Source organism: Rana temporaria, chromosome 12, assembly GCF_905171775.1.
Source record: "Rana temporaria chromosome 12, aRanTem1.1, whole genome shotgun sequence".
Taxonomy (NCBI): domain Eukaryota; kingdom Metazoa; phylum Chordata; class Amphibia; order Anura; family Ranidae; genus Rana; species Rana temporaria.
The window spans coordinates 6,563,765-6,590,981 of NC_053500.1; the positions used below are offsets into that span (position 1 = coordinate 6,563,765).

General features: G+C 51.2%; 1 protein-coding gene across 2 annotated transcripts; it reads left to right on the plus strand.

Moving 5' to 3' along the window:
- Nucleotides 1–10: 10 nt before the first annotated feature.
- AURKA (aurora kinase A) lies at nucleotides 11–25,837 on the plus strand. Of its 2 annotated transcripts, none has more exons than XM_040331527.1 (9): nucleotides 11–208; nucleotides 5,067–5,126; nucleotides 7,359–7,650; nucleotides 7,734–7,830; nucleotides 19,562–19,753; nucleotides 21,761–21,899; nucleotides 22,010–22,158; nucleotides 22,566–22,740; nucleotides 24,654–25,837. In XM_040331527.1, exons 1-9 carry the CDS (start codon nucleotides 206–208, stop codon nucleotides 24,813–24,815), a joined length of 1,269 nt encoding a protein of 422 aa, XP_040187461.1. In that variant the 5' UTR covers nucleotides 11–205; the 3' UTR covers nucleotides 24,816–25,837. The 2 variants fall into 2 exon arrangements, with proteins under 2 accessions (XP_040187461.1, XP_040187462.1); XM_040331528.1 differs by having other exon boundaries at nucleotides 168–319.
- The last annotated feature ends 1,380 nt before the right edge of the window (nucleotides 25,838–27,217 follow it).

Consider the following 27,217-nt stretch of genomic DNA (forward strand, 5'->3'; position numbering starts at 1 on the left):
TAGTGAATACCTGCGCGTCGTCCGCCCCCCTCAGGCCAGCGCCGTGACGTTAGGGGACGCAGTGGGCGGACACCCAACGGTTTTCCCGCCCGCAGCCAATAGGAGTCGAGCAGCTCGCTCGTCTCGGCCAATCGGCGCGCGATACGGTTTAAAGCGCTTTATAAGCGGGCGGTTTGAACTGTCGAAGACGTCGGGCGGACTTTGCATGGTGAGAGGAGGACGGAGTGCTGCCGGACTGAGGCGGATTGTGGGGGGCCCGAGGATTGGTTGTTATAGCGACAGTGGTGTGCGGCGTGAACGCCGGGAAGCCTTCTGCTGAGTAAGTGGAGGCGGACGGTGATGTTACCCCCCCCATATAGGCCTCACCGTCACCCCGAGGCTTACTGCCCCCTGTAGGCTACAGAGGGGGCTGTTATCCCCTATAGGCCTCCCCTTCACCCCCAAAGAGGTCTACTGCCCCTGTAGGCTCATGAGGGGGGCTGTTATCCCCTATAGGCCTCTCCTTCACCCCCAGGAGGTCTACTCCCCCTGTAGGCTCATGAGGGGGTCTGGTATCCCCTATAGGCCTCTCCTTCACCCCCAGATGTCTACTTCCCCCTGTAGGCTCATGAGGGGGGCTGTTATCCCCTATAGCCCCCCCCCCAGGTAGGTCTACTGCCCCTGTAGGCTCATGAGGGGGTCTGGTATCCCCTATAGGCCTCTCCTTTACCCCCCCCCCCCCCCCAAGGAGAACTGCCTCCTGTAGGCTCATGAGGGGGGCTGGTATCCCCTATAGGCCTCTTCTTCACCCCCCAGGATGCCTACTGCCCCTTGTAGGCTCATGAGGGGGGCTCCTATCCCCTATTGGCCTTACAACCCCCCAATAAGGTCTACTGCCCTCTGTAGACTACAGAAGGGGCATGTTATCCCCTATAGGCCTCTCCTTCACCCCCCAGGATGTCTACTGCCCCTTGTAGGCTCGTGAGGGGGGCTGGTATCCCCTATAGGCCTCACATCTGCCCCCCTGTAGGCTCATGAGGGGGGCTCCTATACCCTATAGGCCTCACAACCCCCCAATAAGGTCTACTGCCCTCTGTAGGCTACAGAAGGGGCATGTTATCCCATATAGGCCTCTCCTTCACCCCCCAGGATGTCTACTGCCCCTGGTAGGCTCGTGAGGGGGGCTGGTATCCCCTATAGGCCTCTCCTTTACCCCCCAAGGAGGATAACTGCCCCCTGTAGGCTCATGAGGGGGGCTGGTATCCCCTATAGGCCTCTCCTTCACCCTCCAGGAGGTCTACTGCCCCCTGTAGGCTCATGAGGGGGGCTGGTATCCCCTGTAGGCCTCCCCTTCACGAGGTCTACTGGCTCATGAGGGGGGCTGGTATCCCCTATAGGCCTCCCCCCTCTGGGATGTCTACTGCCCCCTGTAGGCTACAGAGGGGCCTGTTATCCCCTATAGGCCTCTCCTTCACCCCCCAGGATGTCTACTGCCCCTTGTAGGCTCATGAGGGGGGCTGGTATCCCCTATAGGCCTGTCCTTCACCCTCCAGGAGGTCTACTGGCTCATGAGGGGGGGCTGGTATCCCCTATAGGCCTCTCCTTCACCCCCAGGATGTCTACTGCCCCTTGTAGGCTCATGAGGGGGGCTGGTATCCCCTATAGGCCTGTCCTTCACCCTCCAGGAGGTCTACTGGCTCATGAGGGGGGCTGGTATCCCCTATAGGCCTGTCCTTTACCCCCCAAGGAGGATAACTGCCCCCTGTAGGCTCATGAGGGGGGGCTGGTATCCCCTATAGGCCTCTCCTTCACCCCCAGGATGTCTACTGCCCCCTGTAGGCTCATGAGGGGGGCTGGTATCCCCTATAGGCCTCACAGCCCTGACCCAAGGAGGTCTACTGCCCCCTGTAGGCTCATGAGGGGGGTTGGTATCCCCTATAGGCCTATCCTTCACCCCCCAGGATGTCCACTGCCCCCTGTAGGACCATGCTGGGGGTTATCCCCATAGGCTTCCCTTTCACCCCCAGAGGGTCTGCTGACCCATGTAGGCACCTGTGAGGGGGGTGTTATCCCCATTGGTCTCCCCTTCGCCTGCAGGAGGTCTACTGCCCTCTGTAGGCATGAGGGGGGAGGGTTGTTATCTCCAATAGGCCTCCCTTTCACCCCCAGGAGGTCTACTGCCCCCTGTAGGCCCTTGGGGGGGGGGGGGGTGTTATCTCCCATATGACTCCCTTAGGTCTATTGCTCCCTGTAGACCCAATGAGAGGGGGCCTGTTTTCCCCCACAGGCCTCATTTTCATCACCTGCAGCCCTAATGAGGGTGACTGTTATCCCCATATAGGCCTCCCCTTCACCCCCAGGAGGTCTGCTGCCCCCTGTAGGTCTAATGACAGTGGGGCTGTTATCACCCATAGGCATCCCCTTCATCTCCAAGAAGTCTGCTGCATCCTGGAGGCTCCTCAGGGTGGCTGTTATTCCCCATAGGCCTCCCCTTCACCCACAGGAGGTCTGCTGCCCCATGGGGGGGGGGTGTTCCCCAGGTCTATTGCCCCCCTGTAGGCCCTGAGGGGAGTTATCTCCTATAGGCCTTCACTTCACCCCAGGTGGTCTACTGCCCCCCTGTAGGCCTAATGACAGGGGGGGGGGGGGTTATCACCCCTAGGCCTCCCCTTCATTGCTCCTCAGAGGAGGGTGTTATCCCCCATAGGCCTCACCTTCACACATCCCTCCCAGGAAGTCTGCTGCCCCTTGGAGGCTCCTCAGAGGGTGGCTGTTATCCCCCATAGGCCTCACCTTCACCCCCAACGAAGCCTGCTGCCCACTGTAGAACCAATGAGAAGGGGGGCTTTTATCCCCTCCCCCCACAGGCCTTGTCTTCATCCCTCAAAGTCTGATGCACCCTGTAGGCCAAATTAGAGGGGGGCTGTTATCCCATATAACCCAGCAGTCTTCCCCCTTGGTAGTTGGTTAGTTGCCCCATGTAGTCCCCCTTGGTGGGGGTTGGTTGCAATTTGTAGTCCTCCCTGTGTCTTTTTTTTTGCCCTGTAGCTCCTGCCCATACACTGACTTGCCACTCCTCTGGTGGCTTGTAGCTGTTGCTGCCCCTCTGTGTCGGTTTATTGCCCATGTAGGCTCCTAAAGGGGGGCTGTTATCCCCTATAGGCCTCACTTTCATCCCAGGAGGCCTGCTGCCCCCTGTAGGCCCAATGACAGGGGAGTTGTTATCCCCCATAGGCTTCTCCTTTGTCCCCAGGAGGTCTGCTGCCCCATGTAGGCCCAATGACAGGTGAGTTATCCCCCATAGGCTTCTCCTTTGTCCCCAGGAGGTCTGCTGCCCCATGTAGGCCCAATGACAGGGGGGCTTTTAACTCCTATAGTCCTCCCCTTCATTTCCAGGAGGTCTGCCCCCCCCCCCCCCTGTAGACCCAATGACAGGGGGGCGGATAAGGCGTTTAAAGAATTATAATATATAATATAATATATATATATTGGGGGTTCTGATTAATTTTCTAGCAAAAAAAAAAAAATGAAGATTTTTACATAAAGTGCCAAAATAGGCCCGGAGGACAAGCTGTTAAAAAGGCTGTAAAGGTCCAATTTTTTTTTTCCTAAATGGCTTCCTTTCCCTTAGTGCCGTCCTCCTTCACTTACCTCATCCTTCCATTTTGCTTTTAAATGTCCTTATTTCTTCTGAGAAATCCTCACTTCCTGTTCTTCTGTCTGTAACTCCACACAGTAATACGAGGCTTTCTCCCTGGTGTGGAGTCATGCTCGCCCCCTCCCTTGGGCTACAGGAGAGTCAGGACGCTCTCTACATTGCAGATGGAGAAAGGAGCTGTGTGTTGGTGGGCGTCCTGAATCTCCTGTACCCCAAGGGAGGGGGCGATCACAACACTCCACACCAGGGAGAAAGCCTTGCATTACTGTGTGGAGTTACAGACAGAACAGGAAGTGAGGTTTTCTCAGAAGAAATAAGGACATTTAAAAGCAAAATGGAAGGATGAGGTAAGTGAGGGAGGACTGCACTAAGGGAAAGGAAGCTATTTAGCAACAAAAAGGTACCATTACAACCCCTTTAAGTACTGAAGTTTGGCGCCATTCCACGAGCGTGTGCAATTTTGATGCGTGACATGTTTTGTATCTATTTACTCGGTGTAACTTCATCTTTCACAATATGCAGAAACATTGGGCTAACTTTACTATATATATATATAAAAATTAAAAGCCCAAAACATTTTTGTCCCCCCCCCCTGCCACCCCAAAAAACGTGTTTGAAAAATTGCTGCACAAATTCCGTGCAAGATAAAAAAAATTGCAACAACCGCCATTGTATTCTCTAGGGGTCTCTGCTAAAAAATAAAACTTGTATAATGTTTGGGGGTTTCTATGTAATTCTTTTGAAAAAAATGATTTTTACACGTAGGAGAGAAATGTCAGAGTTGGCCTGGGTGGTAAGTGGTTTAAAATTAAAGATCAGTGGGGGCAAATGTAGAAAATCAGCAGGGAGACTATTTTTTTTTTTTTTTCTTCCCCCCTCATTTTTCTTCCCCCCTCATTTTTCTTCCCCCCTCATTTTTCTTCCCCCCTCATTTTTCTTCCCCCCTCATTTTTCTTCCCCCCTCATTTTTCTTCCCCCCTCATTTTTCTTCCCCCCTCATTTTTCTTCCCCCCTCATTTTTCTTCCCCCCTCATTTTTCTTCCCCCCTCATTTTTCTTCCCCCCTCATTTTTCTTCCCCCCTCATTTTTCTTCCCCCCTCATTTTTCTTCCCCCCTCATTTTTCTTCCCCCCTCATTTTTCTTCCCCCCTCATTTTTCTTCCCCCCTCATTTTTCTTCCCCCCTCATTTTTCTTCCCCCCTCATTTTTCTTCCCCCCTCATTTTTCTTCCCCCCTCATTTTTCTTCCCCCCTCATTTTTCTTCCCCCCTCATTTTTCTTCCCCCCTCATTTTTCTTCCCCCCTCATTTTTCTTCCCCCCTCATTTTTCTTCCCCTCATTTTATGGAAGTGAAGTTTTATGATCTGCTCTTATTTCTGATTTGTCAGTTATCTGTACTCGGTGTCTCTTAATGATCCTCTTTTCTCCTAGGAGAGAATGGAGCCCTGCACAGCCAAGAGTCACCCTGCAGTGTCTGGCACTCATGTGAAGGTAAGGAGATAATGGAGTGACCTTTTCTTAATGTTATTGAGGAAGAAGGTTAAAGGAGTTAAGGCAGGTTTTATTTTTTTTTATTTTAATGTATTCTATGCATTAAGATAAAAAAAACTGTAGCAGGCCCCCAGCACCCCCCTAATTACCTACCTGATCCCCTTTTTTCTCCATCGATGTCCATGATCCCCCTCAGCCATTCAGAACACTCCTCCCGACTAGCTGAGTCAGAGCAGTGGCACCATTGGCTCCCGCGGCAGTCAAGTCAGCATACCAGTGGGGGGAGAGGTAAGGGGGCATGCCTGATCCAAGGGCAGATGAATCATTTGCCTTTACTCAAGATGGCCACAGGCAGAACAAATGTACCTTTACAACCCCTTTAATGCATCCTATGCAGAGTTCCAACCAAAAATGGAACTTCTGCTTTTCGGATCAATCCCCCTCCCCCCCCCCCTCTGGTGTCACATTTGGCACCTTTCAGGGGGAGCAGATTAGAGGTCGACTGATATGGGTTTTTCTCTGACCGATGCCGATATTTTGGAATCGGGGCAGCCGATATGTTGCCTATTTTTATTTTTTATTTTTTCCTTCGTCTCAGAAAATCTAGGATGGGGAGGAGGTTATTGTTTAGGGTGGAGAGGTGGGATGCAGCCTATTGGTACCTGTCAGTGCTACCTCGGTACCCACCATTGCCACCTCATTAGTGCCCACCAATGGAATTTATCGGTGCCCACCAGTTCAGCGCCTGTCAATGCCACCTCATTAGTGCCCACCAGTGCAGCCTATTAGTGCCCATCAGTGGCCACCAGTACAGCTCCCCATTGCGCCCCCCCAGACAGTACAGCTCCCCATTGCGCCCCCCCAGACAGTACAGCTCCCCATTGCGCCCCCCCAGACAGTACAGCTCCCCATTGCGCCCCCCCAGACAGTACAGCTACCCATTGCGCCCCCCCAGACAGTACAGCTACCCATTGCGCCCCCCCAGACAGTACAGCTACCCATTGCGCCCCCCCAGACAGTACAGCTACCCATTGCGCCCCCCCAGACAGTACAGCTACCCATTGCGCCCCCCCAGACAGTACAGCTACCCATTGCGCCCCCCCAGACAGTACAGCTACCCATTGCGCCCCCCCAGACAGTACAGCTACCCATTGCGCCCCCCCAGACAGTACAGCTCCCCATTGCGCTCCCCCCAGACAGTCTGCCACCTCATCAGTGCCCACCAGCGAGTGCTCCGTTCCGTCCCCTCCCCTCGCCTGGCCAAAGACGGCTCCATTTAACAAGCTGCGGGCCTCGCCTCTGCCTCCACACTACAAACCCCAGAATGCAGCACGGCGAGTAACAGCCAATCGGCAGCCACCGCTGCCGACTTCCTCCACTGGGGGGGAAAAAAAGTTATCAGACAGCGGCTGTGATGGCAGTCGTGTAGAATAGACAGTCGGTGGGGATTTCCACCCAACACCCCTGCCTCAGGTCCCAGACAATCGGCCTATTTTACATAATAATCGGCCGATTATGCGGGTATCTACGCCACTTCCTTCGAACCGTCCCCCCACCACCACTGTCTTATCGGATACGCACAGGTCCCTGAAGACAGCAGGGACCAGTGTGATCGCGCACCGTGAGTCACGCATGCGCAGTAGGGAACCAGGAAGTGAAAGCCGCAATTCCCTTATCAAGATGGCAGCACCCGAGTGCCGAGCAAAAGATCGGCTTTGGGTGAGGAAATCGCAGTCTCCCTGGACAGGTAAGTGTCCTTATTTTAAAAGTCAGCAGCTGCAGTATTTGTAGCTGACTTTTATAATAAAAATAAATTGGCGGACCTCTGCCTTAAGGTGAGAACACCTGGCCGTCATGGGGGGGAGGGGGGCCCTGGCTTTACTTACCTGAGCCCGTTCACCTGCTCTGGGGGTCCCCAGCGTCCTCTTCTCCACGGAGTCTCTGCGTTGATTGGATAGATTGATAGCAGCACGGCCATTGGCTCCTGCTGCTGTCAATCAAATCCAGTTATGTGGCTGCATAGAAACCAATCGGCTTCTACCTTCATCTTGTTCAGTTGAGCTTTGACTGTAAAATGTAAAAGCCGATTGGTTTCTATGCAGAGCTGCACCAGATTTTGCGCCCTTTGGTTTTAATAAATCTCCCCCATCTGGTTCTTTGTGTGTTGGGAATGAAATATTTAATGGACAATATTTGGACAGAGCTGTTGATGGTCATATTTTGTCTATTTAGCGTTTACCTTCTGTGGCCGATGGCCCCAAACGGGTCCCAATGACACAACTGCAGCAGCAGAGACAGATTGGCCAGGTGAAGGCGCCAGTAGCGGTCCTTGGTGCGAAGAGGGTGCCTTCTTCTACTTCTAATGTTCCACAGAGAGTGCTTTCCCAGAAACCGCTTGTAACCAATCAAAAACAAGTACTCCCATCGGCGGCCAATCAGGCTCAACCTAATCCCATACCACAGGTCCAGCCAGCATCCCGCACACAGCCAGCCAATGAAAACCGAGACCCAAATGGTACTACAGGTGAGTGTTGCCACTTGAAAAGGACAGATATAGTTCAATGTCTATATCTTTTATTAGAAACGTTGATCAATTTTTTTTTCTAGCTCCTCCCCCTGCAGACAAGAAAGTTGCCGCCAATCCAAGCCAAATGGTGTCCTCTACCATCTCTGCCACTTCTACAAATAAGGAAGAGGGTAAAAAGTGAGTAGTTTTTTTATTTATATTTCTCTTTCGTTCATAGACGGACACAGCCTTCATTGACCTTAGGGTTATGCTTCTTCCTACCAGGAGATTTAGGCAGAATTCTACAGCACTTAAGGTGTTAAAAACTTTCCTTCATGCTGCTCCTCCCAGGGGGCGTGGCTCCCCCAGGCATAACCCACACCCTGCTTTAGCAGCCTCAGTTTGTTTTCTGCCTAACGACAGGAGGTCAAGGCTATCTCTGGAGTTCCTGGACTCTGGAGTTTTTTTCTGGCGATTTTTCTCGCTTTTTTTATTTTGTTCCTGCATTTTTGAATCCTGCGATTCTTCTATCAACAGCCGACTGGGTGACAGGCTGGGTCCTCGACTCTTGTAGTCCCCCCATGTTCGGCCTTCGAGCGTGTGCCGGCCCTCAGCTCAGCTTTGGGACGTCCACGACAGGCCCCATTGCTCCAGGGGCGGCCGGGGAACTTTGGTTCTAGGGCACACATATGACCGGTCTCTATGGCTTTGTCACAGTGTGTCTGGCCGACAGCCATGCCGTTTACGGACGTTGGTTCTGTCTGGGATACCTCCAGCCGGGTAGTCGCAGGACAGGTAAGTAGTGGCCCCTTACTCAGGTAAGTGGTCTGGCTGGTGGTTTCCCTGGGGAGGTCGACTGAGGGTCCGCCCTGCTTTCCTCTCTCCCCTTCCTCTCCCTCCTTCCCCTGACTGGGTAGTGGCTGTGAAGGGGGGCCTCCTGGGTTTTCTTTGTTACCACCGGGGCCCGTGTGTTGTTAGGGGGACTGTGTTGTTACTCTGGGGGGGGCTGCTGTGTTCTATGAGGTAATTTTTACCTCAGACAGCGGCCGTCTTGGAAATCTCCTTGGTAACGCTGTGATTCTTTTCTGAGGTAACAAAGCAGTCAGTGCTGCTGTGTTCTATGAGGTAATTTTTACCTCAGACAGCGGCCGTCTTGGAAATCTCCTTGGTAACAATGTGATTCTTCCCTGAGATGACACATCACAGTCAGCACATCAGAGCACACCTGAGGTTTTTCAGCTCCCTCTGCAGCTGGGTGGGGTGGTGAATACCGGGGGCCCCCATGCTCTGCAATAGCAGCAAGGAGGTGACCAGTGGGGTTTTTTTTTTTGTCCTGCCTTGCAGGGTGGGTGACTCAGCGCTGACACTATGGAACTCAAGCTATGCCTGAGTTAACCCTTACCGCCCCTCCCCCTGCCACATCTGTTATGTTGGCTGTCCTGGGTTTCTTGCCAGGTTTGAAGCAGCTAGTGCCCGGATGGGGGGTAAAAAAGCGCCCCCTCCCTGAAGCCTGCTTCTGGGGATGACACAGAATCGCTGTTTTTTTCTGGTTCTGTTATGTCAGAGGCTGCGGGTTTTAACCCTTATGGATAGTGAGGATGACTCTGCTGCAGTCAGTTGCTGGCAAGAATTTGTTGGAGCTCTTGTTTCTGCGGTGCGTGAGGCTCTAAAAATTGAGGATGTGGCGGAGACACCTCCGTGTCAGTACCAGCAGACTACCACGCATCGCTGAAGTGTTTCCTTGTGTTCCTTATTTGGACTATATGTTATACAAGGAATGGGATGCACCGCAAAAAGTTTGTCAAAAAACTTTGCAACCCGTTACCCCCTTGAGGGGGGCTTTAAAAAAAAAAAAAAAAAAAAAGTAGGTCTCTCCTCCGCCAGTGGACCCCCCTGTGTCCAGACTGCGCAAGGCCACCACATTGCCTGTGGAAGGGGTTCCTGCATTTCAGGATCCCGCTGATAGGAGAGTGGAGGCCGTGGCCCGCTCCCTATTCACGGTGGTGGGTTCGGCGGTGAGGCCGGCTCTGGCCGGGGCCCTGGCAGGCCCCGACTAAAAGGGCGAAGCTCCTGCTGCAGGAGCTGGAAGAAGGACCTCTAAGGTGGCCTTGGTGATCACCGTTAAGGGTGAACGGTCCTTTTGGGTCTTCCCTGACTGGCATCATTGAGGATGCCACAGGTGGTAAGCGCATGCTGTTCCCACGGTTTGGGAAGGGCTAGGGACCTCGCCCTGTGCAAGGACCCTCCTTGCCTACCTCCGAGCGTTTTTTCGCTCGCCCTGTGCGGTGGGGGTAGGTCTACATGGTGCTTGAATCCCCGCTGCGGGGTAGCAGCGCACCGGATACCGCATGCCTAACAAGTCTGCGGACATACCTGCTTCCGCCTGAAGGTCTGCTCCCGCCCGTGTCTCGGGTGGGAGACTGGCTTCGCATTGCGAAGTGTTTTCCTTGGGGTACAAGATTGAGTTTCTCTCTTGTCTGCCAAACAGGTTTTTTCCCTCCGGCTTCTGGCCTCCTCCGGTTCGCCGGTTGACTCCGTCAGGGGCTGTCCAGGATCTTCTGGTCAGGGGAGTGATTGTGCCAGTTCCCTCGTTGGAACGGTCTCAGGGTTTTACTCCATTCTGTTTGTGTCCCCATGGAGGATGGGGCCCGGTCGATCCTGGGCCTCAAGTCCCTCGTTTTGTTTTGTCAGGTTTTTCTGGCATCCTTGGATGTCATGAACGTGTACCTGCATATCCTCAAACCACCAGAGATTCTGTGCTTTGCGGTCGGGGGGGACCATTTTCAATGGTGTCCTTCCCATTCGGCGGGTTTTCGCCAAGGTGCTCGTACCGATACTGACCCGGCTGTGACAGCGGGGGTTTGTTATCATGGGATGTCTGGACGACATTCTCCTACGAGCTTCTTCGAGCTCTGCATTGGTGGAGCCGTGTCTATCACGTGTCAGGCTCTCCGAGTGTTCGGCTGGTTTCTGGATTGTCCTGAAATCAGGGTTGATTCCGTCTCAGGGATACCTGAGACTGGTCCTGGATTCCTCCGGGGCGGGAGTGTTTTTCTCCTAGCGGAAAAACTTCAGACTCTGCTATCTGCTGTGCAGCAGTTGCCGACCCAGAAGCGGTCATCTCTGCGATTCTGCAGGAAGGTTCTGGGTCAGTTGGTAGCCTCTTTCGAGGCGGTTCCGTATGCCCAATTCCACGCCAGGGTACTACGGAGGGAACTGCTGTCACGATGGGACTAGCTTCCGTCATCTCTGGATTACCAGATTCAGTTGAGTCATCTGATCATGTCTCCCCTGGTATGGTGGCTGGCGTTTCCGGTGCTTCGGGCCGGAAAGTCATTTTTCTGCAGGCCACTGGACGGTGGTCAGGACGGATGCCAGCCTCTCCGGTTGGGGAGGGGCGCTTGGGGCACCCAGTCAGCCCAGGGGCACTGGACTCAGGTGGAGTCCTGCCTACTGATCAACGTTCTGGAGCTCCGAGCAATCAAGCTTTGCCTTACCAGGTGGTCCCTGGATCTACAGGGCCGACCGGTCAGAATCCTGTCCGATAACACCACGTCCGTGGCGTAGGTTGATCATCAGGGGGGCACACGGAGTTCTGTTGCAGCGACGGGGGTCGCGCGCATCCTTTCGGTGGGCCGAAGGGTCCGTTCCGGCTCTATCGGCCGGGTAAATTCCAGGAATACGGAATCGGCTAGCCGACTACCTAAGTCGCACTGCACTGGGCCAAGGAGAGTGGTCTCTCCACCCGCAGGTGTTTCGGGGTCTGTGCCGAAAGTGGGGCACTCCGGACGTGGACCTTCTAGCGTCCCGTCTCTATATCGGTAGGTGCCACGGTTCGTGGCCAGGTTTAAGGACCCGTGGGCGGACGCGTCAGGCGCGTTGGTGGCTCCTTGGGGTCGCTGTCGCCTACTTTACACCTTCCCTCCTCGGAAGCTTCTTCCTCGCCTGCTGCGCAGAGTAGAAGCTGTAGGGATTCTATCGGTCCTGATTGCCCCAGATTGGCCGCGTCGCTTCTGGTACGCGGACCAGGTGCGTCTGCTGGCAGACGCCCCCTAGCGTCTTCCCCTGGGAATTGATTTTCTGTTACAGGGTCCAATCTTCCACCCTGTTTCACAGCCACCGGCCTTAGCGGCGTGGCTGTTGAGAGCCAGGGGCTTAAGGACCGAGGCCTATTGGGCTCGGTGGTCTCTACCGTGCTGCCTGCACGGAGGTCTACCTCACGTAGGTTTTTTCCTCATACATGGAAGGCCTACTTCTCTGTGTGTGGGGAGATGAACTGGCACTCTCGTACATGCGTTGTGTACAGGATTCTGCTGTCTTTGCAGCAGGGAGTGGTTCAGGCTCTCGCCTTACGTACGGTTAGGAGCCAGATTTCTGCTCTGGCTGTTTTTTACTTGCAGCGACCCTTGGCATAGCACTCCTGGGTGCGTGCGTTGGGTCAGGGGGTCTGGCAGGTGGCCCCTCCGGTGCGCCCTCCATTACCCCCATGGGACTTGAATTTAGTCTTTTCAGTGCTTCGGGATGCTCCCTTTGAGGACATTCGGGAGGTTTTTTGTTTTATTGTCACAAAAGGTGATTTTATTTCTGGTAGCAATTACCTCGATCAGACGGGTGTCTGTCTGTTCTGGTGGCCTTGTCTTGCAAGGCTCCCTGCTTGGTCATCCGTAAGGATGTGGTGGTGCTGCGGCCGCAGACGTTTTTCTCCCTAAGGTCGTTTCGGCTTTTCACTTGGATGTGGACATTGTTCTTCCATCCTTGTGTCCTCAGCCGAAGAACCCGAAGGAGGCCACTTTACATTCTTTGGATGTGGTTCGGGCCCTTCGAGTTTACTTGTCGGCGACAGCTCCGTTCCGGATGTCGGACTCGCTGTTCGTGTCTGTGTCCGGTCCCAGTAAGGGCCTGGCAGTTTCGTCGGCCACCATTTCCAGGTGGATCCGACGGATTGTGCTTCAGGCCTACGCCCTGAAGGGGCGGGCGCCTCCCTTTCGGGGCACGGCGCATTCGACCAGGGCGATCGGGGCCTCTTGGGCTTCCGACACCAAGCCTCTGTTACTGGTGTGTAAGGCTGCGACCTTGTCGTCGGTCCACGCTTTTTCAAAGTTTTATATGGTGGATGTGAGTGCATCTTCGGATGCCTCCATTGGCCGCAGGGTGTTACAGGCGGCAGTTTAAGGTTGGAGTTCCTCCGTTGAGTAACTCCGGTTTTTGTTTGGGGTGTAACCTGTTTTTGCTGTGTTATTTTCTCTTTCGTTCATAGACGGACACAGCCTTCATTGACCTTAGGGTTATGCTTCTTCCTACCAGGAGATTTAGGCAGAATTCTACAGCACTTAAGGTGTTAAAAACTTTCCTTCATGCTGCTCCTCCCAGGGGGCGTGGCTCCCCCAGGCATAACCCACACCCTGCTTTAGCAGCCTCAGTTTGTTTTCTGCCTAACGACAGGAGGTCAAGGCTATCTCTGGAGTTCCTGGACTCTGGAGTTTTTTTCTGGCGATTTTTCTCGCTTTTTTTATTATTTTGTTCCTGCATTTTTGAATCCTGCGATTCTTCTATCAACAGCCGACTGGGTGACAGGCTGGGTCCTCGACTCTTGTAGTCCCCCCATGTTCGGCCTTCGAGCGTGTGCCGGCCCTCAGCTCAGCTTTGGGACGTCCACGACAGGCCCCATTGCTCCAGGGGCGGCCGGGGAACTTTGGTTCTAGGGCACACATATGACCGGTCTCTATGGCTTTGTCACAGTGTGTCTGGCCGACAGCCATGCCGTTTACGGACGTTGGTTCTGTCTGGGATACCTCCGGCCGGGTAGTCGCAGGACAGGTAAGTAGTGGCCCCTTACTCAGGTAAGTGGTCTGGCTGGTGGTTTCCCTGGGGAGGTCGACTGAGGGTCCGCCCTGCTTTCCTCTCTCCCCTTCCTCTCCCTCCTTCCCCTGACTGGGTAGTGGCTGTGAAGGGGGGCCTCCTGGGTTTTCTTTGTTACCACCGGGGCCCGTGTGTTGTTAGGGGGACTGTGTTGTTACTCTGGGGGGTGCTGCTGTGTTCTATGAGGTAATTTTTACCTCAGACAGCGGCCGTCTTGGAAATCTCCTTGGTAACGCTGTGATTCTTTTCTGAGGTAACAGACAAAGCAGTCAGGGCTGCTGTGTTCTATGAGGTAATTTTTACCTCAGACAGCGGCCGTCTTGGAAATCTCCTTGGTAACGCTGTGATTCTTTTCTGAGGTAACAGACAAAGCAGTCAGGGCTGCTGTGTTCTATGAGGTAATTTTTACCTCAGACAGCGGCCGTCTTGGAAATCTCCTTGGTAACAATGTGATTCTTCCCTGAGATGACTCGGCACAGCCTCTGGTCAGTTTTAGTGCTGTGAATCTTCCATGAGGTGAATACACATCACAGTCAGCACATCAGAGCACACCTGAGGTTTTTCAGATCCCTCTGCAGCTGGGTGGGGTGGTGAATACCGGGGGCCCCCATGCTCTGCAATAGCAGCAAGGAGGTGACCAGTGGGGTGGTTTTTTTTTTTTTGTCCTGCCTTGGAGGGTGGGTGACTCAGCGCTGACAAGCTATGCCTGAGTTAACCCTTAACGCCCCTCCCCCTGCCACATCTGTTATGTTGGCTGTCCTGGGTTTCTTGCCAGGTTTGAAGCAGCTAGTGCCCGGATGGGGGGTAAAAAAGCGCCCCCTCCCTGAAGCCTGCTTCTGGGGATGACACAGAATCGCTGTTTTTTTCTGGTTCTGTTATGTCAGAGGCTGCGGGTTTTAACCCTTATGGATAGTGAGGATGACTCTGCTGCAGTCAGTTGCTGGCAAGAATTTGTTGGAGCTCTTGTTTCTGCGGTGCGTGAGGCTCTAAAAATTGAGGATGTGGCGGAGACACCTCCGTGTCAGTACCAGCAGACTACCACGCATCGCTGAAGTGTTTCCTTGTGTTCCTTATTTGGACTATATGTTATACAAGGAATGGGATGCACCGCAAAAAGCTTGTCAAAAAACTTTGCAACCCGTTACCCCCTTGAGGGGGGCTTAAAAAAAAAAAAGAAAGTAGGTCTCTCCTCCGCCAGTGGACCCCCCTGTGTCCAGACTGCGCAAGGCCACCACATTGCCTGTGGAAGGGGCTCCTGCATTTCAGGATCCCGCTGATAGGAGAGTGGAGGCCGTGGCCCGCTCCCTATTCACGGTGGTGGGTTCGGCGGTGAGGCCGGCTCTGGCCGGGGCCCTGGCAGGCCCCGACTAAAAGGGCGAAGCTCCTGCTGCAGGAGCTGGAAGAAGGACCTCTAAGGTGGCCTTGGTGATCACCGTTAAGGGTGAACGGTCCTTTTGGGTCTTCCCTGACTGGCATCATTGAGGATGCCACAGGTGGTAAGCGCATGCTGTTCCCACGGTTTGGGAAGGGCTAGGGACCTCGCCCTGTGCAAGGACCCTCCTTGCCTACCTCCCAGCGTTTTTTCGCTCGCCCTGTGCGGTGGGGGTAGGTCTACATGGTGCTTGAATCCCCGCTGCGGGGTAGCAGCGCACCGGATACCGCATGCCTAACAAGTCTGCGGACATACCTGCTTCCGCCTGAAGGTCTGCTCCCGCCCGTGTCTCGGGTGGGAGACTGGCTTCGCATTGCGAAGTGTTTTCCTTGGGGTACAAGATTGAGTTTCTCTCTTGTCTGCCAAACAGGTTTTTTCCCTCCGGCTTCTGGCCTCCTCCGGTTCGCCGGTTGACTCCGTCAGGGGCTGTCCAGGATCTTCTGGTCAGGGGAGTGATTGTGCCAGTTCCCTCGTTGGAACGGTCTCTGGGTTTTACTCCATTCTGTTTGTGTCCCCATGGAGGATGGGGCCCGGTCGATCCTGGGCCTCAAGTCCCTCGTTTTGTTTTGTCAGGTTTTTCTGGCATCCTTGGATGTCATGAACGTGTACCTGCATATCCTCAAACCACCAGAGATTCTGTGCTTTGCGGTCGGGGGGGACCATTTTCAATGGTGTCCTTCCCATTCGGCGGGTTTTCGCCAAGGTGCTCGTACCGATACTGGCCCGGCTGTGACAGCGGGGGTTTGTTATCATGGGATGTCTGGACGACATTCTCCTACGAGCTTCTTCGAGCTCTGCATTGGTGGAGCCGTGTCTATCACGTGTCAGGCTCTCCGAGTGTTCGGCTGGTTTCTGGATTGTCCTGAAATCAGGGTTGATTCCGTCTCAGGGATACCTGAGACTGGTCCTGGATTCCTCCGGGGCGGGAGTGTTTTTCTCCTAGCGGAAAAACTTCAGACTCTGCTATCTGCTGTGCAGCAGTTGCCGACCCAGAAGCGGTCATCTCTGCGATTCTGCAGGAAGGTTCTGGGTCAGTTGGTAGCCTCTTTCGAGGCGGTTCCGTATGCCCAATTCCACGCCAGGGTACTACGGAGGGAACTGCTGTCACGATGGGACTAGCTTCCGTCATCTCTGGATTACCAGATTCAGTTGAGTCATCTGATCATGTCTCCCCTGGTATGGTGGCTGGCGTTTCCGGTGCTTCGGGCCGGAAAGTCATTTTTCTGCAGGCCACTGGACAGTGGTCACGACGGATGCCAGCCTCTCCGGTTGGGAAGGGGCGCTTGGGGCACCCAGTCAGCCCAGGGGCACTGGACTCAGGTGGAGTCCTGCCTACTGATCAACGTTCTGGAGCTCCGAGCAATCAAGCTTTGCCTTACCAGGTGGTCCCTGGATCTACAGGGCCGACCGGTCAGGATCCTGTCCGATAACACCACGTCCGTGGCGTAGGTTGATCATCAGGGAGGCACACGGAGTTCTGTTGCAACGACGGGGGTCGCGCGCATCCTTTCGGTGGGCCGAAGGGTCCGTTCCGGCTCTATCGGCCGGGTACATTCCGGGAATACGGAATTGGCTAGCCGACTACCTAAGTCGCACTGCACTGGGCCAAGGCGAGTGGTCTCTCCACCCGCAGGTGTTTCGGGGTCTGTGCCGAAAGTGGGGCACTCCGGACGTGGACCTTCTAGCGTCCCGTCTCTATATCGGTAGGTGCCACGGTTCGTGGCCAGGTTTAAGGACCCGTGGGCGGACGCGTCAGGCGCGTTGGTGGCTCCTTGGGGTCGCTGTCGCCTACTTTACACCTTCCCTCCTCGGAAGCTTCTTCCTCGCCTGCTGCGCAGAGTAGAAGCTGTAGGGATTCTATCGGTCCTGATTGCCCCAGATTGGCCGCGTCGCTTCTGGTACGCGGACCAGGTGCGTCTGCTGGCAGACGCCCCCTAGCGTCTTCCCCTGGGAATTGATTTTCTGTTACAGGGTCCAATCTTCCACCCTGTTTCACAGCCACCGGCCTTAGCGGCGTGGCTGTTGAGAGCCAGGGGCTTAAGGACCGAGGCCTATTGGGCTCGGTGGTCTCTACCGTGCTGCCTGCACGGAGGTCTACCTCACGTAGGTTTTTTCCTCATACATGGAAGGCCTACTTCTCTGTGTGTGGGGAGATGAACTGGCACTCTCGTACATGCGTTGTGTACAGGATTCTGCTGTCTTTGCAGCAGGGAGTGGTTCAGGCTCTCGCCTTACGTACGGTTAGGAGCCAGATTTCTGCTCTGGCTGTTTTTTACTTGCAGCGACCCTTGGCATAGCACTCCTGGGTGCGTGCGTTGGGTCAGGGGGTCTGGCAGGTGGCCCCTCCGGTGCGCCCTCCATTACCCCCATGGGACTTGAATTTAGTCCTTTCAGTGCTTCGGGATGCTCCCTTTGAGGACATTCGGGAGGTTTTTTGTTTTATTGTCACAAAAGGTGATTTTATTTCTGGTAGCAATTACCTCGATCAGACGGGTGTCTGTCTGTTCTGGTGGCCTTGTCTTGCAAGGCTCCCTGCTTTGTCATCCGTAAGGATGAGGTGGTGCTGCGGCCGCAGCCGTTTTTCTCCCTAAGGTCGTTTCAGGTTTTCACTTGGATGTGGACATTGTTCTTCCATCCTTGTGTCCTCAGCCGAAGAACCCGAAGGAGGCCACTTTACATTCTTTGGATGTGGTTCGGGCCCTTCGAGTTTACTTGTCGGCGACAGCTCCGTTCCGGATGTCGGACTCGCTGTTCGTGTCTGTGTCCGGTCCCAGTAAGGGCCTGGCAGTTTCGTCGGCCACCATTTCCAGGTGGATCCGACGGATTGTGCTTCAGGCCTATGCCCTGAAGGGCGGGCGCCCCCCTTTCGGGTCATGGCGCATTCGACCAGGGCGATCGGGGCCTCTTGGGCTTTCCGACACCAAGCCTCTGTGTTACTGGTGTGTAAGGCTGCGACCTGGTCGTCGGTCCACGCTTTTTCAAAGTTTTATATGGTGGATGTGAGTGCATCTTCGGATGCCTCCATTGGCCGCAGGGTGTTACAGGCGGCAGTTTAAGGTTGGAGTTCCTCCGTTGAGTAACTCCGGTTTTTGTTTGGGGTGTAACCTGTTTTTGCTGTGTTATTTTTCCCACCCCTCGAATTTTTTTGACACTGCTTGGGGACGTCCCTAAGGTCAATGAAGGCTGTGTCCGTCTATGAACGAAAGAGAAAAAAGGATTTTTGTACTCACCGTAAAATCCATTTCTCTGAGTTCATAGACGGACACAGCACCCACCCCTCCTTTGTTTGTACTGCTTGTTACGAACTGAGGCTGCTAAAGCAGGGTGTGGGTTATGCCTGGGGGAGCCACGCCCCCTGGGAGGAGCAGCATGAAGGAAAGTTTTTAACACCTTAAGTGCTGTAGAATTCTGCCTAAATCTCCTGGTAGGAAGAAGCATAACCCTAAGGTCAATGAAGGCTGTGTCCGTCTATGAACTCAGAGAAATGGATTTTACGGTGAGTACAAAAATCCTTTTTTTCCCACCCCTCGAATTTTTTTGACACTGCTTGGGGACGTCCCTAAGGTCAATGAAGGCTGTGTCCGTCTATGAACGAAAGAGAAGGGAGGATTTTTGTACTCACCGTAAATTCCATTTCTCTGAGTTCATAGACGGACACAGCACCCACCCCTCCTTTGTTTGTACTGCTTGTTACGAACTGAGGCTGCTAAAGCAGGGTGTGGGTTATGCCTGGGGGAGCCACGCCCCCTGGGAGGAGCAGCATGAAGGAAAGTTTTTAACACCTTAAGTGCTGTAGAATTCTGCCTAAATCTCCTGGTAGGAAGAAGCATAACCCTAAGGTCAATGAAGGCTGTGTCCGTCTATGAACTCAGAGAAATGGATTTTACGGTGAGTACAAAAATCCTCCCTTTTTTAACCTGTTTACTGTGGATGCGCTTTAACCACTTCAACCGCCGTATGCGATATACGTCGGCAGAATGGCACGGCTGGGCACAAGCACCTACAGGTATGTCTCCTTTAAGAGCCCAGCTGTGGGTCGCGGGCGGCGCGCTCGCGACCTCGTCCTGCGCTCTGTGACCCGATCGCCACCGGTGTCCCGCGATCGGGTCACAGGAGCTGAAGAACGGGTAGATGTCAGTGTAAACAAACCTTCCCTGTTCTGTGGCAGTGTCACTGATCGTCTGTTCCCTGTCATAGGGAACGACTATCGGTGACGTCACGCGTCCAGCCCCCCTACAGTAAAAAACACAATAGGACACGCTTAACCCCTTTTGTGCCCCCTAGTGGTTAACCCCTTCACTGCCATTGTCAATTTCACAGCAAAAAGTCTTATAAAAATGCACCGATTACTGTGAAAATTACAATGGTCCCAAAAATGTGTCCGCCATAATGTCGCAGTCACGAAAGGGCGATTGTCAGTTAAATCGACACAGTGCCGAATCGCAAAAAGGGGCCTGGTCCTTTACCTGCCTAATGGTCTGGGGCTTAAGTGGTTAAAGGCAGCAACTACAGTATATTTGCCTATTCTAGTCCTTGTCCTAAAAAAAATGATGGGAAATTGTAGTAATTTGCCTCTTAATTCAGTATTTTATGGTCGCTGTCTTGTGTTTTTTTTTTTTTTTTTTTTTTTGTCTGCAGGAAGCAGTGGTGTCTGGAGGACTTTGAGATTGGCCGTCCTTTAGGAAAAGGAAAGTTTGGCAATGTGTATCTGGCCAGGGAGAAGAAGAGTAAATTCATCATGGCTTTGAAGGTTCTCTTTAAATCCCAGTTGGAGAAAGCCAATGTGGAGCATCAGCTGCGCAGAGAGGTGGAGATCCAGTCACACCTGAGGTTAGTTCATTTCATCAAGGCTTCTACGTGTGTGCATGTGTGTTCTATCAGTTGTAGCAACTAATTTAATACTAGGGTCATTTAAAAAAAAAAAAAAAAAATTATATATTTTTTTTGTATTTATTTATATTTTTTACTTAATCAGTTCCCTACCGAGCCATAATGACGTTGGCAGGAACCTTGTCTCCCTCTGGGTGGACGTCGTAAGACGTCCTGAGCTTCCCGGCTGCTAGGGGGCGCGAGCGGCATTATCCTTCACCTTAAACTACGTAGAGGGTTCTTTACTGTAAGAGCGGCAAGGATGTGTAATTCCCCCTCTACAGGCGGTGGTCTCATCGATGATTTAAAAAAACACAATATACAGGGATATACAATGTAATACTGACATACATAATCACACATAGGTTGGACTTGTGGCTTTTTTTTTTTTTTTTTTTTTTTTTGTACTATGTAAATTGGGGGTCTTTCTGACCCCAGATCTCTCCATAAAGAGGACCTGTCATTTCTATTACAAATGGATGTTTTCTTTTATTTTTTTATGGGAATAAAAATGATTTAAAAAAAGTTAGTGACGGTGAAAAAATAAGCCCCTCCCGTGCAGAAGTGAATGCATACGCAAGTCACTCACCCATATGTAAACTGTTTGCACAACATTTGAGGTACCGCTGCAATTCTAGCACTAGACCTCTAATTTTAAAGTGACTTGTTGGGCGTCTCGGTGTAACATCTTTCAAATTTTACAAAAACTTGGTGTATATAGGTTTTATTTTTATTTTTTTCCCCATTAACCACCTCAATACCACATGCCATCATATGACGTTCTGGTATTGAGGTGGGGATATCTGAATGATGCATGCAGCTACAGGCATCATTCAGATATCCTTCTTATGCTGCGCAGAATCGCCGGCTGAAAAGAACGATCATGGTGGCAGTTCCGCTGCTAGCTTCTCCAGGCTCTTGCCTGCTATCAGGGGGGCCCGGAGAACGAATCAGCCGGTGCTGGCTCAACACTGGAGATTTCCGGTGACCGGATGGTCATCTCTATGACCAGAGGCGATGTTATGACGTCACGCCCAGGTACTCGGAAGTAAACAAAGCTGCAATGGCGGCTGTTGGTATGAGATCGGTGAATTATTATTTTTATTTTTTTTATATATATTTTTTTTTTTTCCTGATCTCATGCTTTCCAGCCTGGAGTCTTATTGACCCCACATCTCTCCATAAAGAGGACCTGTCAGTGATTCCTATTACAGGGTATGTTTACATTCTTTGTAATAGGAATAAAAGTGATGTAATAGGAATAAAAGTGATCAAAAAAAGTAAAGGGGGGGGGGGGGGAGATAAACACCCCTGTCCTCCGTAGCTTGTGCTCAGAAGTGAACACACGCATAACTGCCACCCACATATGTAAACGCCATTCAAACCACACATGAGGTATCGCCGCGTGCGTTGGAGCGTGTGCAACAATTCTAGCACTAGACCTCCTCTGTAACGCTAAACTGCTAACCTGTAAAAAAAAAAAAAAAAATATTTAAGCGTCGCCTATGGTGATTTTTAAGTACTGAAGTTTGGTGCCATTCCATGAGTGTGCGCAATTTTAAAGTGTGACAAGTTTGGTATCTATTTACTTGGTGTAACATCTTTTACATTCTACAAAAAAATTGGGCTAACTTTATTTTATTCATAAAACCGGTTTTCCAAAAAAAGTTTGGAAAAAATGATTGCACGAATACTGTGCGAAATAAAAAGTTGCAATGATCACCACTTTATTCCCTAGGGTGTCTGCTAAAAAAACATCAATGTTTGGGGGTTCTGAGTAAATTTCTAGCAAAAAAAAAATGATTTTTACATGAAGACAAGTGCCAGAATAGGCCTGGTATTGAGGTGGTTTGAAAAGCTGCCAGAAAGTGTGGTTAATGTTGGACATTAATCTTGGCGGTGGAACTGACCTTTAGGCACCAACTGTAATACTGTTCTGATTTTTTTTTTTTCTTGTATTACCCCCAGACATCCAAATATTCTTCGGTTATACGGCTATTTCCACGATGCCACCAGAGTCTACCTTATCCTGGACTATGCTCCCCGAGGTGAGCTCTTCCGGGAGCTGCAGCGGTGTACGCGGTTTGACGACCAACGAGCTTCTACTGTAAGTGGGACTGCCTTACTGATGGCTGCCAAGAGGGTGGCATTCCGTATAGGAGGCAGGGTTCTGCTTATTGCGATCTGCGCTGACTTTGGCTCTTTCACCCCCTGCAGTACGTCACACAGCTGGCTGATGCTCTAATATATTGCCATGCCAAGAAGGTGATACATCGGGACATCAAACCGGAGAACCTGCTTCTTGGCGCTAATGGGGAATTAAAAATTGCAGATTTCGGCTGGTCTGTGCACGCCCCATCGTCTCGGTAAGATTTAGTGGTAATCTTTAGAACCTGTTGACTGTCTTAAATGTTGCTCATGTACGGTGGTAACACTTGGGTGGGTTGCTGGAGGTTGACTTGCACCAGTTTTACCCAGTTGTGGCACTATTAAGCCATACGATGGGCTTTCGCCAGGATATTCTCCTCCCATAGTTGGTCTTCTCCAATCTTTCTAACATTTTTGAATTTAAGATGAAAATCTTAGAAGGGAAAAGAGTTAAAACATCTGGTTTTTATTGCGCTGTATCCACTATGGATTACTTTGCAAACTTCTGGTGCATTAAAATGTTTATTGATGTAGTGTTTGGACTGAGTTGGTTTTTCATGTTGACATCAGAGGGTTGTGTTTGCAGTCGCTCATTTCTTCCATTTGTTTTTCCCCTTCCTCTCAGGAGGACCACATTGTGTGGCACACTGGACTATTTACCTCCAGAGATGATCGAAGGGAACATGCATGATGAGAAGGTGGACCTGTGGAGCCTTGGAGTCCTTTGCTATGAATTTCTAGTGGGCAAACCTCCATTTGAGACAGATTCACACCAGGAAACCTATAGGAGGATCTCAAAGGTAAGGAGTTCCTTGGGCTGGGCCTTTGCTTTTTCATTGGCTTATGCAAGAATTATTAAATTAAGTTCTCATTGTAGAAGAGAAGGGATCACCGCTCCAGGTGGGTCACTATGTAGAGATGGATACCGTGGGTGCTGGCAATGCACTGACCATGCATAAGATACGAAGAAAGAGGATGGATAGCCGCACTCCAATGACCAAACAGTTGTCTTTTATTCAAAAAAACACAGCAAGTACATCACTTCACAAGGTGCAACAAAGGAACAGGTAGATAGCCGACGCGTTTCACACTGAGCTAGTGCTTAATCATGGCTAAGATTAAGCCATGATTAAGGTGTTCCTTTGTTGCACCTTGTGAAGTGATGTACTTGCTGTGTTTTTTTGAATAAAAGACAACCGTTTGGTCATTGGAGTGCGGCTATCCATCCTCTTTCTTCATATCTTGGAAGTTCTCATTGTATGTGAACTCCTGGCCTCTATGACCCCTTTCAGATGGAACAGATCTACCTGTTCAGTGGGGCAGATCTCTGTTGAGCAGGCTCCATGTCTGCTCCTCCTCCTATATGGGGCAGACTGATGGGAATAGACTGCTTTGCATCTTATACATCGGACGGGTGCTGAATGTATTGCCATAAGTCTGTTTTTTTAGCAGACTGGATGACCGGCAGGTGTTGGCAGGCACATATCTGCTGCCCCATAGAGAACAATAGGGGGGCCTGAAAAAAACAGACATGAGGACCCGATCGGTCTACTGGTGTGAAGGGGTCTTTGGTGTGCTTAAAGTGGAGTTTCACCCAAAATGGAACTTCCGCTTCAAGTGATGGTGACCCCCTGACAATTGGCGTGTGTGTTGTATATCTTCATCTCTTCCTGCTCCATCTTTGCTGCCACTGCTAATCTTGTTCCCGGGGCGCACCGGTCACTGATCAAAGACCAGGCGCCAGGGTGAAAATTTCTAGTCGCAATGGCGACCTGGGATTTGTCAACCCCTGAGATGGATAGATAATCCCCTTTTGGCACTGGAAGGAAGTTCACCTCTCCCCTCCTCACCCCCCCCCCTATAATCTTCTGGAACACGTCAAAGGTCCCAGAAGATTGCCCGTTAATTCGTAGCGCAGCTTGTGCGTGCCCGGCTGTAAAGTCGCAGCCAGGTGCCCACAGTAAGAATGCAGCGGGGCTTCGTTGAACAGGTGAGTGTCTGAATAAATATTTATAAAAAAAAGACTGGGGAGGAGCGGGGCTTCGTACGCCTGCATCGTTGGACAGGTGAGTGTCTGATTTATTAAATATTTATAAAAATTGTGGATTTCGACAAAAGTCTTCTTGAAGCATTATACCTTAACATTTGGAGCTGTGCAATGTTTACTAGATGGGCCACACAAGCGGCACGCAATGCATTAAGGATGTGTTATTTTAAAGCAGGGATCTGCAATTGGCGGACCTCCAGATGTTGCAAAACTACAATTCCCATCATGCCTCTGCCTTCGGATGTCATGCTTGTGGCTGTCAGAGTCTTGCTATGCCTCATGGGACTTGTAGTTCTGCAACAGCTGGAGGTCCGCTAATTGCATATCCCTGTTTTAAAGAATTAAGTTTGTCATACTTGCTCTGTGTAATGGTTTATGCACAGAGCAGCACCGATCCTTTTCTTGGGTCTCCTGTTGGCTCCTCTTGCCATCTGCCCCCCCATAGCAAGCCTCTTTCTATGGGGGCACTTGTGCAGGCTTGCTCCCAAGTCTCTGCATCAATTGACAGTGTGGGACTCGGAGCCCACCCCTGCTCCCTAGTCACAGATTGTGATTGACGGGAGCCACAGAGGAGGGAGAAAGCAGCAGTTCTTGTGCACATTGCTGAATTTATTGTGACTGTAAATGTTGTGTTTTATCCTAATCTGGAGTCTGTTTGGCTTTTAGGTGGAGTACAATTTTCCCCCACATGTGTCGGAGGGAGCAAGAGATCTCGTCAGCAAACTGTTAAAGCATAACCCTGACCACAGGCTGCCACTAAAAGATGTGCTCGAGCATCCTTGGGTGGTCCAGAACTCTAACAAACGCCCCACGTCATACACCCAATGATGAACAGCAGAGACCTGTGTTGGGGGGGCGACACTGCTTCCTGCATCTGTTCTCAAACCTCACCACAAAACAAGCCTTTTATAATCCACATTGTACCTGATCCACTTCAGTCTTCAACATCTTAATTGGACAAAATCTAGCTAATCCAGACCGTGTACACTGAATATTAATCTACTTTAAATAGTTCTCCAGGAAAGGGGGGCAACGCATTAAGTCCGCTAGTGTTAGTGTTTTTTTTCCCTTTTACTGGTTTGTGGTCCTCTGCTAGTCTTCCTTCACTGGACAGCTGAGTGGTTCGAACACTCGCTGCAGTTCACTAGCATCCACTGCAGCACTACCAAAGCTTGTCCCTTGCAGAAAACTTAAGAACATCCTTCTATGAGTGTATTAAGGAGTCTCTTCACTGGAGAACTGTTCTTATGACCTGCAGCGTCCAGGCATGTAAAGAGCTGTGACTGGGGACGGTCTAGTAGATCCTAGGCATGTGCAGAGCTATGGTTGGGGACTGTCTAGTAGATCCTAGGCGTGTAAAGTGCTGTGGACTGTCCAGTAGAGCCTAGGCATGTAAAGTGTTGTGGCCTGTCCAGTAGAGCCTAGGCATGTGCAGAGCTATGGTTGGGGACTGTCTAGTAGATCCTAGGCATGTGCAGAGCTATGGTCCGGGACTGTCTAGTAGATCCTAGGCATGTGCAGAGCTATGGTCCAGGAATGTCTAGTAGATCCTAGGCATGTGCAGAGCTATGGTCCGGGTATGTCTAGTAGATCCTAGGCATGTCCAGAGCTGTGGTTGGACTGTCCAGGGTTAGGATGACCAGTGCAATAGCGATACGAATGCCTTGATGTATTTATTTGGCTGCCGCTGCAGTCACTGAACAGCTGCTTGAATCTGTGAATGGGTCATCCAATCTTGCATGTAAATGTTTTTTTAAATGTTTCTCTTCAAGTGTTCTGTCCTTTCTTCTTTAATTGTTTAACTTTCAATTTTTTTTAAATAAAAAATAAAGTTCTATGCTATAACTTGACATGTAAAGTCTTATGATTTGTGCATGCTTAGTAAACTACTACATTGCTTAGCAGGTATGCCATTCAGCTGCAGCACTGATTTATGTATCTTGACGGCAACAGCGTTTGCTCCCACGATACGTAAATCGGCGACTCCAGCACTGTAGAAGGTGATTTCACTACCATAGTTAAAAACAAAATGGTGCATGTATGCCCATCTTTAGAAGTGGATTAGGGGTGTAACGGATCGTCACCGATCCGTGATCCGAACGGGCCACCCCGTTCGGATCGGCACACCCCGCGATCCGCGGAGCGCTCCGGAGCCTAGGCCTAGGAAAGTCCCCGGCTTCGGCCTAGCTCCGGAGCGGCGGCCAGTCTGCTTGCCAGAGCCCAGCGTGACACGCCTCCCCGGGGAGGCGTGTCACGCTGTGCACCGGGCTCTAGCAAGCTGAATGGGAATGTTGGCAGTGAAGCACTGGTGTGAGAGGAGGGGGGGGGGGAAAGGGGGGAAAAAAGAGCACAATAGCAATTCACAGGGGTGGATTAAAGAGGAAGCAGATGAGGCTGTTTGGGACTTAAAGTACAATCTTGATGTTTTTACAGATATATATATATATATATATATATATATATATATATATATATATATATAGCTGTAAAAACATCAAGATTGTACTTTAAGTCCCAAACAGCCTCACCTGCTTCCTCTTTAATCCACCCCTGTGAATTGCTATTGTGCTCTTTTTTCGGATCAGAAAAAAAAGTTCCTTTTTTTAATTGGTCCAAAAAAAAAATTTATATATATATATATATATATATATATATATATATATATATATATATATATATATATATATATATATATATATATATATATATATATATACATATATATAAAAAATTTTTTGAAAAACTGACCTTTTTTTTTTTTTTTGCTGATCCAAAAATGATCCGATCCGAGGATCGATCCGTGAGTTTTTTGATCCGTTGCACCCCTAAAGTGGATGGAGGGAGGTGTTCTAGTGGTGGTCAGAACCACTGATCTTTTTTTCATTCAGCCCACAGCTGACGTGTGAATATACTTGTGAAATCATCTTGCTACAAGGTCAACTGCCTGTCTTGCTTTTTTATGTCTATGTGCAAAGAAGCGTTAGAGGATCCTCCACCCCCCCATCGAGGACAAAGTGACGGTGGCCCCCGATCCACTGATCATCATGCCTGCTGCTCCTGTGCTAAAATCCAGTGGCTGCTGATGTTGGACGCTGTGGTGGGGAGGGAGGGGCGCTTTAAAATGCTTGCCAAGCCTGGCCATCGAGCATCAGTGGAATGGTGAGGCCCCTCTGCAAAGCAACAGTTCACACTAGATAGGCGAGGTCAGTCTTGAGCTGTTGGATGCTGTT

Bases quoted from the DNA above. Each gene is read 5' to 3' on its own strand.
- AURKA (XM_040331527.1), top strand. The intron at 7,831-19,561 runs GTGAGTAGTTTT...TTTTGTCTGCAG, and splicing joins AATAAGGAAGAGGGTAAAAA to GAAGCAGTGGTGTCTGGAGG. The intron at 22,159-22,565 runs GTAAGATTTAGT...CCTTCCTCTCAG, and splicing joins GTGCACGCCCCATCGTCTCG to GAGGACCACATTGTGTGGCA.